The 19,721-nt window shown below is 46.0% G+C and overlaps 1 protein-coding gene across 1 annotated transcript in view; it reads left to right on the forward strand.

The window, feature by feature from the left end:
- The window catches only part of CCDC175 (coiled-coil domain containing 175), a 77,226-nt gene that overhangs the window by 37,445 nt on the left and 20,060 nt on the right, over positions 1 to 19,721 (forward strand). Inside the window, exons 5-9 of the mRNA XM_073585513.1 lie at positions 2,451 to 2,679; positions 3,891 to 4,013; positions 4,877 to 4,986; positions 5,537 to 5,618; positions 17,368 to 17,504. Of these exons, the coding sequence (XP_073441614.1) occupies positions 2,451 to 2,679; positions 3,891 to 4,013; positions 4,877 to 4,986; positions 5,537 to 5,618; positions 17,368 to 17,504 (681 nt within the window). The remainder of the gene's footprint in view (positions 1 to 2,450; positions 2,680 to 3,890; positions 4,014 to 4,876; positions 4,987 to 5,536; positions 5,619 to 17,367; positions 17,505 to 19,721) is intronic.

A 19,721-nucleotide genomic window follows, 5' to 3' on the forward strand; every position in this document is an offset into this window, starting at 1 on the left:
TCATTAAGGTCTTTCGGATAAGGTTTCTTCGGAACTGGTACCACACACGATAATTTCCACAGTTGTGGTACTATACCTATTCTCAGGCTCATATTGAACAGATATGTAATGATCTCACTCAGCTGGTGCCCGCAGGTTTTGATTAGCCTTGCACTGATGCCGTCAGGACCTGCAGCCTTCAAAACTTTGATCTTATCCAGTTCTTTTGCAACCTGGGTACTTGTGAAGAACAGACCCTGGCTCAGTTGGCAAGTTGCAGCAGGGGGTGAGGTTATTGTAGCAGAGAGGTGTGAATGGTATGCAGGGGCAGGAGCAGCCAGTGTGTGATTAAATCTGTTAAAGAATAGATTAAGTTCATTAAGCCCCTCTTTATCTACAACCATCCTGGAGACAGTCTGTCTATGCCCAGATATAGACTTTAGACCCTCCCAGACATCATGAATCCTTTTCTGTGACAATTTCAGTTCAATCTTTCTCTTATAATTAGCCTTTCCCTGCCTGATTAGATTCTTCAGATCTTTCTGCACCTCTCTCAGCCTGCCCTTGTCACCTGATCTGAAGGCCAACTTCTTCTCTTTGAGAAGAGCCTTTATTCCGGGGCTGATCCATGGTTTATTGTTAGAAACGCACCTCACTACTTTTGTGGGTACCGTGTTGTCTACACAGAAATTAATGTAGTCCGTTATACAGTGTGTGAGACCATCCATGTCATCGCCATAGGAATCTTGCAGCACATCCCAAGTGATTGTTTCAAAGCAGTCTCTCGGAGCATCATCACTCTCCTCAGTCCATATCCTCACTGTGCGAGTGACAGCAGGTTCTCTCTGTACAAGTGGCTTGTACACGGGTTGGAGGTGCACTAGGTTGTGATCCGATATTCCAAGGGGCGGTAGGGTTGACGAGGCATATGCGCCTCTCACATTGGCAAAGAACAAGTCCAATAGTTTGTTGGCAGGCAGGTAACATACTGTGTGCAACCGGGTAGTAAGGATGCTGGAGACACATGATTGAAGTCTCCCGAAACCAGAAGGAGTGCTTGGGGGTGAAGGGACTGCATCATGCTCACTGTGGATTGTAGGACCTCAGTGGTGGCATCAGCTTTCGCAGAAGGGGAGACATATGCAGCTATCATGATTACATGCGATAGTTCCCTCGGTAAATAAAAAGGTCTCATGCCCACAGCTAATAGCTCAATGACCTTACAGCATGTTTGCTCTTTGACCACGATATGCCTAGAGTCACACCATCTATCATTCACAAATATCGCCAGCCCTCCGCCTTTCCGCTTACCGCTCTCCCTTGTCCTGTCCACGCGAATGAGTTTAAAGCCATCCAACGAGACAACAGTGTCCGGAGTACCTTCGGTGAGCCAGGTCTCTGTAAACAGCAACATACTGCACTCCCTTAATTCCCGATGATGTCTGGTCAGCGCAGACAGTTCGTCCATCTTATTCCCGAGTGACCTCACATTGCCCATAATGACGGAGGGAAGAGCAGGTCTATAGCGCCTTCTTCTAGCTTTCCTGAGGGCTCCAGCTCTGCAACCTCTTTTAGTCCTCCTTATTTCTGGTAGAATGTCCTCTGGTCTATTAGCAGCATGCTGCCTTGCTGTATCCCTAAGCAGCAGTATAGCTTCTCTGGAGTAGACAATAGGGTCTTTTTCAGTTCCTGGATTTCCCAACACAATAGATCCAAGTAAAAACAAGGTAAAAAGTCCATCGAAGGTCCAGGTCCTCTTATGGTTTTCCATAGTGCAATGTCCTTTGGAGTAACAATAAAAAAGAGAAAGGAAAAATAGAAAAAATAGAGAAAAAAGAGCAAAGAAGGAGCTACTGTAACAGGCTGCCACTCCAGCGGCGCCAGGAAGTGTTGAAGGTTTGTTAGCCATTAAAAGGTATCATACCCACAAGATTCCTATTTTGTTTCTCTCACTGAGAGCAATTTATATAGTAGAGAAGTTAACTCCTAACATACCAGACACCTCTTTCTAGTCCATTGATTTCTATACAGTAGTTATCTGCTCACCTCCCTCTCAGCTCCTGACAAGCTGCTATTATAAAACTTGTAAAATCATCAACCCTGTAGCTTTTAGAGCAGGTCTCCTAATCACTTCTCTCACTGTCCAAAGCTGTGTGCTTGTTCAAATGCCCTGTTATCTCTGTATGCAAATAAATTGATAATAGCTCGCCCTGCCATAAACCATGCAGTGGAGGAACTGTAGACCTCTGAGCTGCTCAAGAGACAACTTGAGAATACCAATAAGGGAAGCAGAGAATTTATATGCTACATATGAAAAATAAAACTGCTCCAACCGCAATAAAAATATATTAGACTATAAATCAGCACAGAAATGCTTTAATACATGACCACTGAAGTGCTTGCTATTGGTTGGGTTTTATCATTGAGATGTTGTTTGCCGACATGTACAATGAATTTTATTGTATTTATAGCCAACAGGGGGAAACCTTATGGGACAAACATCAAGAAGCAGTGGATCTCCTAAACCAGCAGATGGCAGGCAAAGCCCATCAGAGCATTCGTGTAAATGAGACCCACAACAAGCTAAAAGAAGCTGAGGAAGAAGTCATCGAATATGGGAACAGGACTGAAGACCTGGCAGAGGATATGGCTATAGAAAGGCAACATTTCATTGAGGAGATGGAAAGACTAGCTGCGGAGGTGCACATACTCATCACATATGACAATATAAATTTTTAAAGCTTGGCAATTAAAACCAGCTTCATTCTTTAGTTTTAGTCGCGTCATGATTCCCAACAGTACATTTACAAGTACTTGCTTATATCCAGCTTGTATTACAGCTTTGGCTACATTTCAAGTTGGTAGTTGGTAATAAATTCTAACTAAACAAATATTGCTCAAAATTAACAATAACATTGACACTTTTAGCAGGAAAGTCACAAAATGGTGTGGACCTTGCTGCAGATTTCCCTGCAGACTAGCACAATTTCCTCTTAGAAAAAAAAAAAAGTACTCAGCTCTGCTGGGGATACCTCGGCTCCAAGCAGGGTTTTCATGCATGGACTATTATGGTGACTTTTCTGTCCATGTGTCCACTACCGCCACATTTTAACTTTTTTTTATTTTTGGTGCAAAGCAAAAGCATAAGAAATGGACAAGCAAAATTGATTTGCTGGAGATAGAAAATCTGCAAAAATGGGGAATTTCTGGCATAAAATTAAAAGCAGTGTATGGAAGATATTAGAAAAATCTTACCCACTGCCAGTATTGGATTTGCTGTGAATTTTTGATTTGGTCGCTAAATCTGCAGAATATCGATCACTTCTAAAAATATCCTAATGGGAAAGTGCTCAAGCCCAAATCTTTTTGACTCCTTAAGGCTACGTTCCCACTATGAGCTTTTGGTGCTTTTCTGATGTTGCAGAATTTCTGCACCATTCCTTCACTTGCTATTTAAATTAGGTTACGTGCGGTTTTTTAACATGCGTTTTTGACTGTTTGGCTTGTATTTCTTGTTGGTGTGTTATGCTTTAAATAAAGTTGCTTTGTTTTGATACTTCATGATATATGGCGTTGTCAAAACTTTATTGATATACTTGGGTGTGGATTACATGCACTTTTGATTGTTACTGCTGCGTAAACACACTTAAAACGCATGTGCATTTTTTACCTGCGGAATCTTCGCACCTAGTGACAGTCTATGTGAAAATTCCGCACATAAAACTCATCGTACCCACAAGAGAAATTGACATACTGCAGATTTAAACACGCACCGCAGGTTAGTTTACGCTAGGCAAAATAAAAGCACCGCTGGCATGAGATATGAATATTCCCCAAAATAAACATTGTGGAAACACATAATAATAGAAAGAATCGTAACCACATATTTCTGAACATGATTGGCTGTCTAGATTGCAGAAACACAAAGAAAGACTGAAATACAAGATGCCAGAAATGCCGAAAAGAAAGTATATCTCAGCCAGAGGACGTCGGTGCTGTATGAAGTGGAGGAGAAAATTAATGTGGAAAAAGAGGTATGATGCGGAAGTTAGATATCAATAAAAGTATAACAGCTGATATGTATAGCGAATGGGATTGTATGTATCATTGTTTAATCAGATTTATAGTATAAAAAACCCACACTGTGCAATGAAAGAACTTAATGAAGTAGGAATGTAACCGGATCAGGTGCCTGTACACACAAGAGAAGGGGTGTTGGAATTAAAATTACCTGATTCTCTTCTGTCGTAACGTCTGTTGAAGAAAGTCGGGAGGCCTCCTAACACATCAGATGGACCGGCTGTCCTGCCAAAATCGTCAGGGTCAGCTGACTTTAGTCTAAAGTGCATGGGGGTCTTTAGTGTCATGTACTTCAGCACTGTTCCCCAAACACTGGCCCGGGAGCCACATGTGCTACTGTATATCTAACAGCAGATGCTATGACCACATGTCCTTCTGTCTCCTCACATCCCGATCCCTAAAGACAATAGTAGAATAAAAGATATCATGTGAAGTAATATCATTGGTTTCATTAGCTCCATACAGTCATTGAATCTGATGGCTGGGGGACTCATGATACGCGAATGTGCTCTGATAAAGTCCTATCTGGGTGTCTTTGACGTTTTTGAATACAATGTTTGAGTCCCCACGCCTGCATGTCTCGCGGCTGTTCGACAGCCACAATAAATGTCGGGATTGCCTAACATGTGTTGCAGCTGTCAAACAGCTGCGAGACACCCCAAAGACACTCGGCGTGCCAAAAACACTCGGTTAGCACTGGAGCATGCTCGGCTATCACCTTTTCTGAGCACGCTCACTCATCATTACTGGTGACTTCAAATGCTGAGCTATGTAGGTATGGTCAATAGAAGTATTGTACACATTTTTTTTTTTCCAGAATATAGCTTCTATGAAGGGAAGGGTTTTACTTTTGGAAGCTTCACACGGACGGCTGACCAATAAACTAGACTTACAAAAGAAACAGTCAGCGGATACCGGAAACAAAATGTGAGTTGTAGCAAATAAAGCTATAGCGATAATAGATGTTCCTGCCTGTTCGTAGGCAGAGGGTCAATCTTCAGGAAATTTATGAGACCAAAAGTATTCTCTGTATTGAAATTTACATAGCCAACCCTTCTTTCCCTTGACATTAGGGGACAGTAAGAACCTTATACCCATTATTATCTATATTGAGGTGGGCTGGCACAAGGTGAGATTTAATACTAGAGATGGGACAGTCCTGGTGGGTACACCTTGTCGTGGTGGGATGGCTTTTACACTTTTTTTTATCAAAATAGTGTTAACTAAGTCCCCTATGTTATTTACATGTACTAATACTATTTACTTACTGCAGGGTATATGCTAATTTTGTTCTTAGGTTTAACCCATTAGATGGTTGGCTAGTCCTGCCAAAATTAATGGGCTTGGACCGCATTGATCTACTGTGTATGGCGCCTTTAATATTTGAATCTTGAATTATTACTTGCATAAACGATTGTCTTAACACTGATGTATCTAACAACTTGAATTCATGAATTGTTCTTTTTATACTTCTTAGAGATATTCTACAGCTGCACATGGCAAATAGGGCAGAGGATTTTTACAATCAAAGCCACTTTTTTAAAGATGAAATATCAAAGGTAAATGGCTTTAGTGTAAGAATTATGATGTTTATGGTTAACACTGTATCTTAGAGAAAACATGATTTCATATTCTATCGCTTCATTGGGGGACACAGGAACCATGGGTGTATGCTGCTACCAATAGGAGGCTGACACTATGCACAAAAAAAGCTAGCTCCTCCTCTGCAGTATACACCCCACCAACTGGCACTAGGTTAATCAGTTTTAGCTTAGTGTCATTAGGAGGTGGACACAGGTCTTTTATTAGACCCATATCTACCTCAGTGTGCATCGTTTCTTTTCAGGTGGATCTTATCCGTTACCTCTGGAGGGATACAGTGTGAACAGTCACAATTGTAATCCCAAGCAGAGGCTATGATTACGGCGTGTACGGTCACCCCTTATTCTCATAGGTCTAGTCGGCAGGACCCTAACCCCTAACACAGAAGCTTGTTTAGGTGATCCGGATCCGGTCCTGGCCCCCATTCGCCCACCAGAGCCTGTCTGTGTTTGGAGGCGTGGACGTCCCGCAACGCAGCAGTTTCGGACGTCCGGCATTCCTGGATGGAGAGGTACTTCTCTTCCCTCTTTTCCCCAGGTTCTCCAGAGACGACGAGGAAAAGTTCCCACAGGAAAGAAAAAAAGGATCGAAGGAAGAAGGACAAAAAAAAATTCCTTTATTTCCTCACTTAATTTTATGGGTTGGAGTGTTGGGGTCCCTTTTTGACTATAGGGGCCATTATTCCCTGGTTTTCAGGCGGATTGGGGCGCCAGGCTACCTTTCTGATGTGCTTCTAGGACCTCCGCGCTGCTCCCTCCTGCTCCAGGGGTCACTGATTGTAATCTAGGTCCCAGCTACTCTCGGGTCTAGTTTTCAGCGTGGGCTCCGCCCCCTTCTTCCCTGATCTTTGGGCAGGTTTTTCTCCCGCCCATCTCTTCTCACTTCCTCTTCCGACTCCCGGTTATCCCGGCGGCTAGCTCCGCCCCCTTTTCTGGCCTCAGAGAGCGGGATTCTTCTCTCGGCGTTCGCTCTCACTCATGAAGCGCGCGCCTCTACTCTGCGCCCTCCTTGCGGTCGCCATTTTTCTGATGGATCCGGTTGCTGATTTGTTTCCTGCGGGACCTGCATCTCCTTTACCCTTGGAAGGAGACTACAGAACGCCTGCATCTTGCTGGGGAGTAGCTCTGCTCTGCAGACTGACACTCTCCTCTACATTCTCTTCCTGTCCCCTAACCTTCTGGCATTAGTTAGTGGGTCAGTTAGTGGGTCATCATGCCTAATCCTAAAGGAGAGCGTCCCCGTCCTCCTGTTCTTCCTCTGCTCTTGTTAGACTCTTTGTATGCTCTTTGTGTAAATGCAAACTCCCTTCAGGTCAGTCCTCTCCCCTCTGTCAGGACTGCAGAAACCCCCCTGTGCCCACCACCCAGAAGGCCCCTATCCCAGTGTGGGCTTCCTCTCTGTCTCAGTCTGTGATGGACCTTACCAATGTGTCGCAGACCCTGGTATCCGTTCTTGACAGGTTGCCCCTCCCTGCCTCTGTCATGGCTAGTGGGTCTCAGGATTCATCAACTGTGCCTACCAACTTAGGCCATAAGAGATCCAGGCAGGCGCGTTGTTCCAGGTCCTCTTCCCGCTCTATCTCTCCCCTTGGTCCTTCACGGCGGTCTGCCTCTTCCTGGTCCTCCTCCCCGGAGTCAGGCAAGGCGGTTTTGGACGCATTATCAGAGGATGACTCGGACCTGGATTCTGATCAAGCCTCCAACATGAGAGACATGGTCCAGAGCCTTATTGTGGTGGTCAACCAGATTTTTAGCATTAAGGTCACCCCTACGGATCCTGCAGAACAGGCGGTTTCATCCAGACGGTCAAAACCAGCTCACAAGGTTTTTGCCCCACCCAGAGAATTTGAGGGCAGGGAGAACACTACCAGAAGTTTCCAAAGAGGAAAGCGCCTCAGCATCCTATACCCCTTCACCCCCGAGCTCACCACTAACTGGACATCCTCTCCTACTGTAGACCCGCCGGTCTTCAGACTGTCCACCAACACGATCCTCCTGCTGGCAAATGAGGCATCCCTTAAGAACTCCAATGACAGGATCATAGTATCTTTGGCAAAGTCAGCCTTTGAAGCGGCTGCTTCTACATTGTGTCCAGCCTTTGCCTCGACTTGGGTGTCCAAGGCAATAGCTGCATGGGCTAAACAACTTCGTCATGGCATTCTTGCTGGAGCTCAACTGGAGGAACTGGCCAACCTCGCAGACCAGATTTATCATGCAGGAAAGTATATGGTATCTGCCTTCCTTGACTCTACCTCATGTGCTTCTCAGGCGTCCAGTAATATTGTGGCCATTCGACAGACCATTTGGCTTAAGGCCTGGCAGGCGGACTTGTCTTCAAAAAAGTCCCTTACAAGCTTGCTTTTTCAGGATTCCCATCTCTTTGGTTCCCAGTTGGACCAAATTATTAAAGAGGCCACCGGGGGCACGAATTCCTTCCTTCCTCAATCCAAACCTCGCCGTCTAAAGCGTCAGTTTCGGCCCTTTCGCAGTTTCACTGCGACGAAGGTCTTTTTCCGCCGTCAGAGGCCGCAGGCTCGCCAGGAAAGGAAAATGGCTTCCTTTAAACCCTCCCCTTCCTGGTGTCCCCGTAACATCCAGAGTTGATATGCCAGACCCAGACCTGGCAGATCTTCTTCTGCATGACTCATTTCAAGATCCCAGCTTATCTCCCAGGCTGGGCGGTCTTCTCCATCTTTTCAAAGACGTTTGGCTCGCCTCCGTGTAGGACGCAAGGGTCATGGAGGTTGTTTCCTCAGGATACAAAATAGATTTCCATTCGTGGCCCTGAGATCAATTCTTCGAATCTCGTCCTCCAATAGGTGCTTCTCTGGTTTCGGGTTTCTTTGCACCCATTGCCTCCCTTCTCAGTTCAGGGGTCATCGTTTCTGTTCCAGACCAGTAACACTTCAAAGGTTTGTATTCAAACCTGTTTGTGGAGCCGAAGAAAGACAGCGCAGTTCAACCCATCCTAGATCTAAAATTGCTGAACAAAAGGGTCTGCCTGCGACATTTCAGGATGGAGTCCCTTCGTTCAGTAATTGCTTCCATGTTGGCACAGGAGTTCCTGTGCTCCATAGATATTCAGGATAACTATCTCCATATCCCTATTTTCTCAGGGAATCAGAGATTCCTGCCTTTTTCGGTACAGCAGAACCATTTTCAGTTTGTCACCCTGCCGTTCGGGCTCGCAACCGCTCACAGGGTCTTCACAAAGATCATGGCAACGTTGATTTCCTTTTTGAGGGTCAGAGGCCTGGTGCTCATCCTGTACCTCAATGACATCCTCATCAAGGCTTCGTCTTTTCCTCAGGCCCAGGAAAGTCTGGCCATCGTTCTTGACACCCTGTCCTGTTTCGGATGGCTAGTCAACAGGGCAAAGTCTTGCCTTGTTCCAACTCAGCGCTTCGTTTTCCTAGGCATGCTGTTCAACACTCGCCAGACACGGGATTTTTTCTTCCCAAAGAGAAGAGCGCAATCCTCCAGTAGGGGGTTCGCTCTCTGCAGGTCCTCGGCTTCCATCTTTCCGCTCAGCCATGAAGGTCTTTGGAACGTGACTGCGTCGGAAGTGATCCACTTTGCGCAATTCCATTCAAGACTACTTCAACGGGCTATCCTTCCACAGTGGGACAGGTCTGTTCTCTCTCTGGTTTGTCTAATTCTGCTCGCTCCCCGAGTCAAACGGTCTCTCAACTGGTGGCTGTCATCCCTCCCTCATCTTCCAGAGTCAGTCTTCCTGTTCACTGGCAGGTAGTGAAGACCGACGCCAGCCTTCTCGGCTGGGGAGCGGTCTTTCGCCATCTGACAGTACAGAAGAATCCTCTCTGCCAATAGTCATCGAGATAAAGGCCATTTTTCTGTCACTGGGAAGGGCTTCTCGGGGGTCTGCCATTTCGAATTCTGACAGAAAATTCCACGGCGGTGGCATATATCAATCACCAGGGAGTATCCAAGATTCTCCTCTGAGCAGAGGCGATGGTTCCAGCCATATCCGCCGTGCATAACCCCAGTGTGGGCAGCTGACTTTCTCAGCCGCGAGGTTCTCACGGCGGAAGAGTGGTCCTTGCGTCAGGAAGTGTTCCATCAGATTTGCCTGTGATGGGGTACTCCGGATGTAGCCCTCATGATGTCTCGGAAGGTTCCACGGTTTGTTGCCAGATCTCGCGATCCTCTCTCGGTGGGCGCAGACGCTCTGGCAATTTCCTGGTCGCAGTTTGCCCTTCCCTGTTTCCTACCCTTCCCCTTCTTCCCAGACTGTTGAAGAAGATCAAAGAGGAAGGGTTGCCGGTCATTCTGATTGCACCGGATTGGCCCAGAAGGTCTTGGTTCACAGAGATCGTCAATCTTCTTGTGGACACCCCCTGGAGGCTCCCAGACCAGATCTTCTGTCCCAAGGACCAGTCTGCCACCAGAATTCTCGGTCGCTCAATTTAACGGCGTGGCTGTTGAGTCCACGGTTCTGAGAGCGTCCGGATTTTCAGATCGGGTGATTCACACTGTGGTCCAAGCTAGGAAGCTGTCGTCTTTCAGGGTCTGTTATCGGACTTGGAAAGCCTATTTTAGCTGGTGTGAGTCTAATGTCCTTTTCTCTCCCTTCCATTTTGGTGTTTCTCCATGCGGGACTTGACGCAGGCCTTGCTCTTAGTTCGTTAAAGGGCCAGGTGTCAGCACTTTCCATTCTTTTCTTGAAAAATGTATCCTCCTGCTCTCAGGTCAGAACCTTTTTTCAAGCGGTTGCGCATGCAGCTCCCCCGTACCGGACACCTGTGGACCCCTGGGACCTCAATCTAGTCCTGGAGGCCCTTAGAAGTTCTCCCTTTGAACCTCTCCGAGATATCTCTCTGTCCTTTTTGTCTTGGAAGGTGGCGTTTCTTGTGGACATCACCTCAATCAGGCATATCTCGGAATTGGCGGCTCTTTCCTGTCGCCCTCCTTTCTTGGTTCTTCACCAGGACAAGGTGGTTTTGCGGCCTCCGCCTTCCTTCCAGGGTGGTGTCCGCATTTCACCTAAATATATTGTCCTCCCTTCCTTTTGTCCTGCTCCGACTCATCCTTTGGAGCGTTCGCTGAACAGGCTAGACCTGGTCAGGGCGGTGAGGGTCTATTTTGCTAGGAATGCTCCCATTAGAAAGACTGACTCTTTTTGTCATTCCAGATGGTGCGCGAAGAGCCCTGCTGGTCTCCAGTTGTATGATTGCTCGCTGGATCAGAATGGCAATTTTGGAGGCTTACCGGGTCAAGAACAGAGTGCCTCCCCCTGGGATTAGGGCTCACTCTACCCAGGGCGCCTCCTGGGCGGTACACCATAGGGCATCCTCCCTACAGCTTTGCAAAGCGGCAACCTGGTCTTCCATTCACACGTTCGCCAAATTTTGTAAGGTCCATACCTACGCTTTGGCGGACGCCATCTTAGGCAGAAGGATCTTGCAGGAGACAGTGGTAAGTTCTCCGACCTGAACAGAGTTTTGGCTATTCCCTCCTCAGGGACTGATTAGGGACGTCCCTTGGTTCCTGTGTCCATCAATGAAGCGATAGAGAAAACAGGATTTTGGGTTGCTTTCCTTAAAATTTGTTTCTCGGAGCCTTCATTGGGGGACACAGCATCCTCCCATGTTTACCGTCTCATTTTTTCTGTGTTGTAGTGTTACAGTTTGAGTTGTCTGTTTTGTTTTCTTTCTACCTTGTTGCTCCTCCTACTGCTTTCTCACTAACTTATTAACCTAGTGCCAGTCGGTGGGGTGTATACTGCAAAGGAGGAGCTAACTTATTTTGTGCATAGTGTCAGCCTCCTAGTGGCAGCAGCATATGCCCATGGTTCCTGTGTCCCCCCATGAAGGCTCCGAGAAACAGATTTTACGGTAAGCAACCAAAAATCCTGTTTTTATATGTTTTATTGTCAAAGGGTCCAGGCTGGAAAGTGAAAATTGGAGTCAACATTGTAGGGAATTGTATTTTTTAGCTTATTCCATTATTCTAGAATTATTCTAGTAGTATTATCATTGGTGTGCACAGATGGTTTCTCTTGCTCATGGGAGAGGATTTTATTTCCTAGCAGCATATATACAGGACAACGGGTCTCACAGCAAATACTAAAATAAGTCCCTCTATTCCTCTATTTCAGGGTTCCCCAACTCCAGTCCTCAAAGCCCATCAACAGATCATGTTTTCAGGATTTCCTTTGTATTGCACAGGTGAAGCAATTATCACCTGAGCAATACTAAGGAAATCCTGAAAACATGATCTGTTGGTGGGCCTTGAGGACTGGAGTTGGGGAACCCTGCTCTATTTGATGCTTGTTTATCCACGTGTCTGACCCTACTTCTCCCGCAATTAAGCCGACCGTGCTGCACTCCCTTTTTGTTTAGGGCTTTATCACAGCAGCTAAGACTGCTTCGACCAGTGGTGGCGAACCTATGGCACGGACGCCAGGCCCGCCGCCGCCGCCGCACGCACGTCTCTCCCTTCACCTGTTCCAATGTATTTGTGTCTAAAAGACAGCGGTACCTGTCAGCACCAGGTCCGACATGTAGCAGTGTGATGACGTCACCACACCACTGACCTCATCACATTGTTGCCTGTGCCAGTGCCACAGAGGAGAAGAGACAAGAGCGGGAACTGGTAAGTGCTCCAGGAGGAGCCGAACATTAAATCTATCATTGTGAAAGGGTAAAGAGATTTGACAGAGGCAGTGTGTGGGGATAGGGGGCTGCTTTATTCAGTGGGACAGTGCATGTGTGTATATATTGTGCAGAGGGTCAGTGTGTGTGTCTATGTGTGTTTTGCAAGTCTTCTGTCATGTCTGCTTCAGCCCCAAGTTAAATTGACGTGTTGGCACTTTGTGATAAATAAGGACACTCTATTTCTAAAAGGTCACTGGTATAGGGAATCCATAATATGGGGATTTATTTCCTTGAGTTGCATGTTTTTGTGTTATTTTGCACTTTAAATTATGCGAAATATCTCTGGAGGTACTTTCCTTTTAGGCTGGTCATATATATGAAATGTAATGTGGCTATTAGACGCACCACCCATCACACCTCCATTTGTAAAGTACCTATTCCCTGTTCTACTTCTGAAGGTGAAGATGCCCGGGCCATCACCCTTGCCTCATCTCCTTAGTTAGCCCTCCTTCTGTTCTCTTCCCCAACCCAGTGAAGAGGGGCACTACTATGTACCGCAGTATACCAACCAGGTAACACAAATAAGTGTAACTGAAAATAGCTGGCATACAAATATTCACTCACATATATCAGAGGAATGCATCGGGGAGTGGAGGACAGGGGAAAAACCAAAGTAGGGGAAGGAAGGGAATTATCACACTTACAAACCAAGCAACAGTCACAGATAACTCCTCCAAAACTCCATGTCATATAAACACCTCTCTTGCTAAGCCATGCAGCAAATGCTATCTCTGACATGAATTAGAATCAGGGCCCAGATTATAAAGGGGATGGGAGTGGCTAACTGAGCTCAGCTGAGACCTCAGAGTTTCCAACAAGGCCGATTAACCCCTTATCTGCCAAAAGAAATAAACACCATTAAAACGAAGGAGAACTGCTTCTTCTCAGCGCAGGAGTAGGAGTAATCAGACACCGCTTTCTTCTGGCTCCTCTCTGTTGCGGTAACCCCGTGACAGTACCAGGCTACAAAGGAGATGCTGTACTGTTGTAGTAGAGCTGTAACAGCGATGACTGAAGTAGAGATGGAACAATAATGACTGATAAAGTAGAGGTGGTGTCACGGGGTTACCACGACCGAGGAGTGGAGCCAGAGGACCGCAGCGACTGGTTGCTCCTACTCCGGCGCTGAGAAGAAGCGCTTCTCTAGCATATTAAACGTGTTTATTTCTTCTAGCAAAGTTAATCAGCCATGTTGGAAATCCCTGTGCTCAGCTGTGCTCGGTTAGCCATATCTGGGCTCTATTGCTAATCCTCGCCAGAATTAGATTTTTGCTGCATGGCTAAAGGAAGTATAGAAGTTGGTATGAGAAGGAATGCTGGAGGAGTTATAAGCGACTGTTGTTTGGTTTGTATGCTTGGTAATTCCTTATCCTTTCCTATTTTGGTTTCTTACCCTTCCTGCACACCCCGGTGGATTCCTCTGTTATATTATTATTATTTATTTATATAGCACCATTGATTCCATGGTGCTGTACATGAGAAGGGGTTACATACAAATTACAGATATCACTTACATTAAACAAACTAACAATGACAGACTGATACAGAGGGGAGAGAGGACCCTGCCCTTTCGGGCTTACATGCTACAGGATGGTGGGGAAGGAGACAGTAGGTTGGTGGGTTGCAGCAGTTCCGGTGTTGGTTGAGGTGATATCACCGGTAGTGGTGAGAGAGAAGGAGGTAGCGGGGGTCATTGCAGGCTGTAGGGTTTCTTGAAGAGGTGGGTTTTCAGGTTCCATCTGAAGGATCGAAATGTGGTTGATAGTCGGACTTGTTGGAGCAAAGAATTCCAGAGAATAGGGGCAGTTCGGGAGAAGTCTTGGAGGCGGTTGGGTGAGGAGCGAACCAGTGTGGAGGAGAGAAGGAGGTCTTGGGAGGACCGCAGATTTCGTGAGGGAAGGTATCGAGAGATTAGTTCAGAGACATATGGGGGAGGTAGGTTATAGATGGCCTTGTAGGTCAGTATTAGTAATTTGAACTGGATAAGGTGAGGGAATGGGAGCCAGTGAAGAGATTTGCAGTGGGGAGAAGCGGAGGAATAGCGAGGAGATTAATTAGTCAGGCAGCAGAGTTAAGGATGGACTGGAGAGATGCGAGGGTGTTAGCAGGGAGACCACAGAAAAGGATGTTGCAGTAGTCGAGGCGGGAGATGATGAGGGCATGCACAAGCATTTTAGTAGATTGAGGGTTGAGGAAAGGACGGATTCTGGAAATATTTTTGAGCTGGAGGCGACAGGAGGTAGAAAGAGCTTGGATGTGCGGTTTGAAGGACAGGGCAGAGTGAAAGGTTACTCCGAGGCAGCGGACTTCCGGTACTGGGGAAAGTGTGATGTCATTACTTGTTATAGCTAGGTCGGGTAAGGAAGATCTGTGAGATGGAGGAAAGATGATGAGTTCAGATTTGTCCACATTGAGCTTGAGGAAGCGAAAGGAGAAGAAGGAGGATATGGCTGATAGACACTCTGGGATTCTGGACAGCAGAGAGGTGACGTCTGGGCCAGAGAGGTAGATCTGAGTGCCATCACTTATATGTGAGTGAATACTTAGTGTGTGTTTAGTTTTCACTTACCCCTTGTCTTTGTCGCCCTGTTTGTCGGGTTGGTGTACTGCGGTGCCCAGTAGCGTGCCCTTCTTACTGGGTGGAGTAAGAGAACAGATGGAAGGCTAATTTAGGAGATAAGACACGGAGGCCCCAGCGTCTTCACCATCTGAAGTATCCTGGGAAACAGGGCGAGCTAGGGTGCCCCCTAGTGTTAGGGCCAGAAAAGGAGCTCCTGGTCCAGGTCACCCGACAGGTGGAACAGCGATGACTGATGTTACATGGCTGGAACATTGATGACTGATGAAGCAGAGCTGGAACAGCTACGATTGATGCTGCAGAGCTGGAACAGCTATGACTGACGCGGCAGAGCTGGAACAGCGATGATTGACGTGGCAGAGCTGGAACACCGATAATTGATGCGGCAGAGCTGGAACAACGATGATTGATGCGGCAGAGCTGGAACAGCAATGGCTGATCTCAGATAATGGTAGCAGCAGGGCAGTCCTGGAACAGTATAGTATAGATGTTTCAATAGTCCTGCACATTGTAGCGGTTGCCTGAGCTGGATTTAAATGACCTAGGCTAATGATGTAATAGGAACCCGTTGTCAGCAGCGGATGGCAGCGCCCTGTCCTGGAAGCATCACAGGTGACCGACTAGCATTTTCATAGTATAATAATATATTGAATGTTGTTATATATTTATAGATTGTGCCATCACAGGGTTTAAACTTTCTTATATTATTTTAGTTTTGTCCTATAAGAACCTTACTTTTAGTTGTGCCTTATGTGTCAGTATCAAAGGGCTTTCTTCAAAATGTGCCAACAAAAGCCTGACCTTTAAGTAATGCACAAACCTCAGGAAGGGTGCCAAGGACTTCTTATGGCTCGGCAATGGCCCAGGTCTAACTTTCTGATTAAAATAGATGAAGAAAGTAGCTCCACTAAATGTCACAGATTAATATTTCACAAGGCAAAACTTAAGGCAAGGCAAAACTTAATGTGTGAATGGCAGCCACATTTCCAAAGTATAGACAGAATATTATAGTGAGTTGCCATGCAGAGCTTTTATCTTATCGATGAGCACTCGGAGCAGCCCTGTCTTGTATGTATAGGATATTTTCAGATGTGGGATTTCTTTCTTTGGAAAAGCAGAATTTTGACGGTGACCCTTGAATATCTTCCATAGATTTTCAGTGTGACATAACGCAGAACCGCATGTAAACTCAGCTTCATTCAATGCGGCTAATCCATGTATTGTATGTACTGGGGTTTCCACAAAAAATCCATGTCCAGAATTGAAATGTCATTTTTTTCTTAGATGCAAATCTTATAAACAGTGCAGCGGATTTCCATTCAAACCTATGGGAAAAAAAATCAATATTTTTTGGCTAAAGTCATTTAAAATAGGGTGTCATTAACTTTTTCAGACTGTTTGGCTTATACTGCCTCTGTGTAACACCGTACATGGCATACTGCAGCATGAGTTACAGGTAACCTGACTGGAGATTCTTGCTGTCTGAACAACGGTCAGCGTGACTTAGACATTGGCTGCTTTTATTGCAGCCATGTATGTTTTACACTGAATCGCTGTCGCCTTTCAGAGAAAAGATAGTTTAAAAACCCGGCCGATGACTGTGCAACTCAGATCACAAGTCTGAGTGATTAGTAGGGAGAGACCTGTACCTAGAGCGGCAGGATGGGCAGGGACGTGGCCTTGGACTAGTGATCCTAGACGCATGATCCCTCAGTCGGCTTTTCTAAGTATGGTTTCTCTGACATGCCGCAGTAAAGCGTACACTGCTGCAATAGCCAATGGTTTGGGCACCATGAATCTACTGTCAGATTCTCTTTTACATGTGAATAAATCAGTGAGCTCCTTCTCACAGCAGAGTCTGTAACTTTTTTTTTGCCCCCTTTCTTCTAAGCTGATTTATAACCAAAGGATCAACTATCAACTGGAAAATCCACTTGTAGATGAAAGTTAAAGAAGATCAGAACGAACTTACTAACGGATTCACCGTTAACTCATTCTGTAGCATGCTATGTACAGTGATGCATATGGTGCAAAATATTTAGTGAAACCCTATTGCAAAAAAATGTTTTTAATTTGGCCAAAAACGCATGGATTTAGGTGAAATTAAAATTACCCTCGAATATATCCATATCAGTCTCTATGTGAAAAATGGTGGATGACATTTTATATGAGTTTTGTATCAAATATGGAAGCACGAACACCCCTTACCCCAAACTATTGGCTACGTAGTATTGGCAGAAATTACCGATCATGAAATTGATGCTTGTCCATGATGGGTCACCAACTGGCTAATCCTCTGCTAGTATAAACTACTCGTATTTGACGCTTTCTTTTCTGAATGCTGTTCATCTTGGATATTTTTTCATGCCACATTAGAATAATTTGGAAATTATTCTTGCACAGATTTACATTGGGAGTAATGTGTTTTTATTTCTTTTTTCTTTACTCCTAGTTAGATGAGCAAATGAATTCTGCTGAAATTTTACACGAGTCTCTGACAGAGAAGCATAAAGATCTGAAGCTGATATACCAGACGGCGTCCGAGGAGGAAGACCGGCAGCAAGTGATAAAGAAGGATGTGGCTAAACAGTGAGATTGCGCTTGTTTTACATCAAACTTCTATGTATATAAAATCAAGGGAATAAATCAGAATGAACACCGCGCAGGATCCATATAATATGACCACGGGCGTGAGCCCTAAGGTTTTCTGTGAACAGTATATAACTGGCTCATTGCAATAGATAAGCCATTTGATTTCTTTATGAATCAGCTGTAACAGGACAGGAAACACATTATTATTATTATTTATTTATATAGCACCATTGATTCCATGGTGCTGTACATGAGAAGGGGTTACATACAAATTAGTAAATATTAGTACATATTAGTAAATTCTATATATGTAGATTAGACCTTTCTATCAGAAAATGAAGTTTGTACCATGAAATGGCAATAAAAGTTGTTGTCACACTGAACATTACAGCTTATGGGAAAACAAGGTAGAATTGTGTGACGCTCTGATTAATTTGGCCAGACTCGTGTTATTACTGCAGAGGATAAGATAAGCAGCTGTCCCACATGCAGTCTTCATCAATTTTGAAGAGATCAACCCGAAAAAATCTTATGTTTATGGTCAGGAAAGGGTTTTTTTTAAAAAAAGAAAAAAAAAAAGCAAAGACTGTTAATTTTCAGTGATGTTCCCATGGTAAGTACTGTATTTTTCAGACTATAAAACCCACCGGACCATAAACCACACTCAGGTTTTAGAGGAGGAAATGAGAAAAAAAAATTGAAGCAAAAAATGTGGTCAATTATGTAATTAATATTCCACATCCTGGTATGCAGGGCCCCCTTCACTGTCCTGGTATGCATGGCCCCATCCTTATCCTCGTATGATTGGTCCCCATCCTGGTATGCATGGACCTATCCTTATCCTGGTTTGCAGGGCCCTCATCTCCATCCTGGTATGCATGGCCCCAATCCCTATCATGGTATGCAGGGCCCCCATCTCTGTCCTGGAATGTATGGCCCCAATCCTTGTCCTGGTATGCAGGGACCCCATCTCCTTCCTGGTAAGCATGGCCCCAATCCCTATCCTGGTATGCAGGGCCCCCATCTTTATCCTGGTATGCATGGCCCCAATCCCTGTCCTGGTATGCAGGGCCCCAGTCCCTATCCTGGTATGCAGGGACCCCATCTCCGTCCTGGTAAGCATGGCCACAATCCCTATCCTGTTATGCATGGCCCCCATCTCCATCCTGGAATATATGGCCCCAATCCCTATCCTAGTATGCAGGGCCCCCATCTCTGTCCTGGAATGTATGGCCCTAATCCCTATCCTGGTATGCAGGGACCTCATCTCCGTACTGGTAACCATGGCCCCAATCCCTATTCTGGTATGCATGGCCCCATCTCCATCCTGGAATGTATGGCCCAAATCCCTATCCTGGTATGCAGGGCCCCCATCCCTATCCTGGTATGCAGGGACCCCATCTCCTTCCTGGTAAGCATGGCCCCAATCCCTATACTGGTATGCAGGGACCCCATCTCCTTCCTGGTAAGCATGGCCCCAATCCCTATCCTGGTATGCAGGGCCCCCATCTTTATCCTGGTATGCATGGCCCCAATCCCTGTCCTGGTATGCAGGGCCCCAATCCTTATCCTGGTATGCAGGGACCCCATCTCCATCCTGGTAAGCATGGCCACAATCCCTATCCTGTTATGCATGGCCCCCATCTCCATCCTGGAATATATGGCCCCAATCCCTATCCTGGTATGCAGGGCCCCCATCTCTGTCCTGGAATGTATGGCCCCAATCCCTATCCTGGTATGCAGGGACCTCATCTCCGTACTGGTAACCATGGCCCCAATCTCCATCCTGGAATGTATGGCCCAAATCCCTATTCTGGTATGCAGGGCCCTCATCTCCGTCCTGGAATGTATGGCCCCAATCCCTATCCTGGTATGCAGGGGCCCCATCCTTATCCTGGTATAATTTGCCCCCTTCCCCATCCTGGTATGCATGGCCCTCATGAGAAAAAAAAATACATTCTACTTACCTTCCCTATGTGCCTTCGCAGCGTCCTGCTCCGATGCCAGCAGCTGCTTTATGCTTGTAAGCAGCACATGGCAATGACGTTATGCGCTGCTTACAAGCTGCCGAGGACAACTGCCAGAATACTCACTGCTCTCCACGCCGGGACTATGTGCGTGGAGCGCAGTGAGTAGTGAGTATTCATTGCTTTTTAGTGAGCAACAGTGTTAGCAGTAGCCGCCGAGTTCCTGCAGTTGCCGGCTTTCACGTGT

This window comes from Dendrobates tinctorius, unplaced genomic scaffold, assembly GCF_039654945.1.
Source record: "Dendrobates tinctorius isolate UK_male_01 unplaced genomic scaffold, ASM3965494v1 ptg000010l, whole genome shotgun sequence".
In the NCBI taxonomy this organism is placed as follows: domain Eukaryota; kingdom Metazoa; phylum Chordata; class Amphibia; order Anura; family Dendrobatidae; genus Dendrobates; species Dendrobates tinctorius.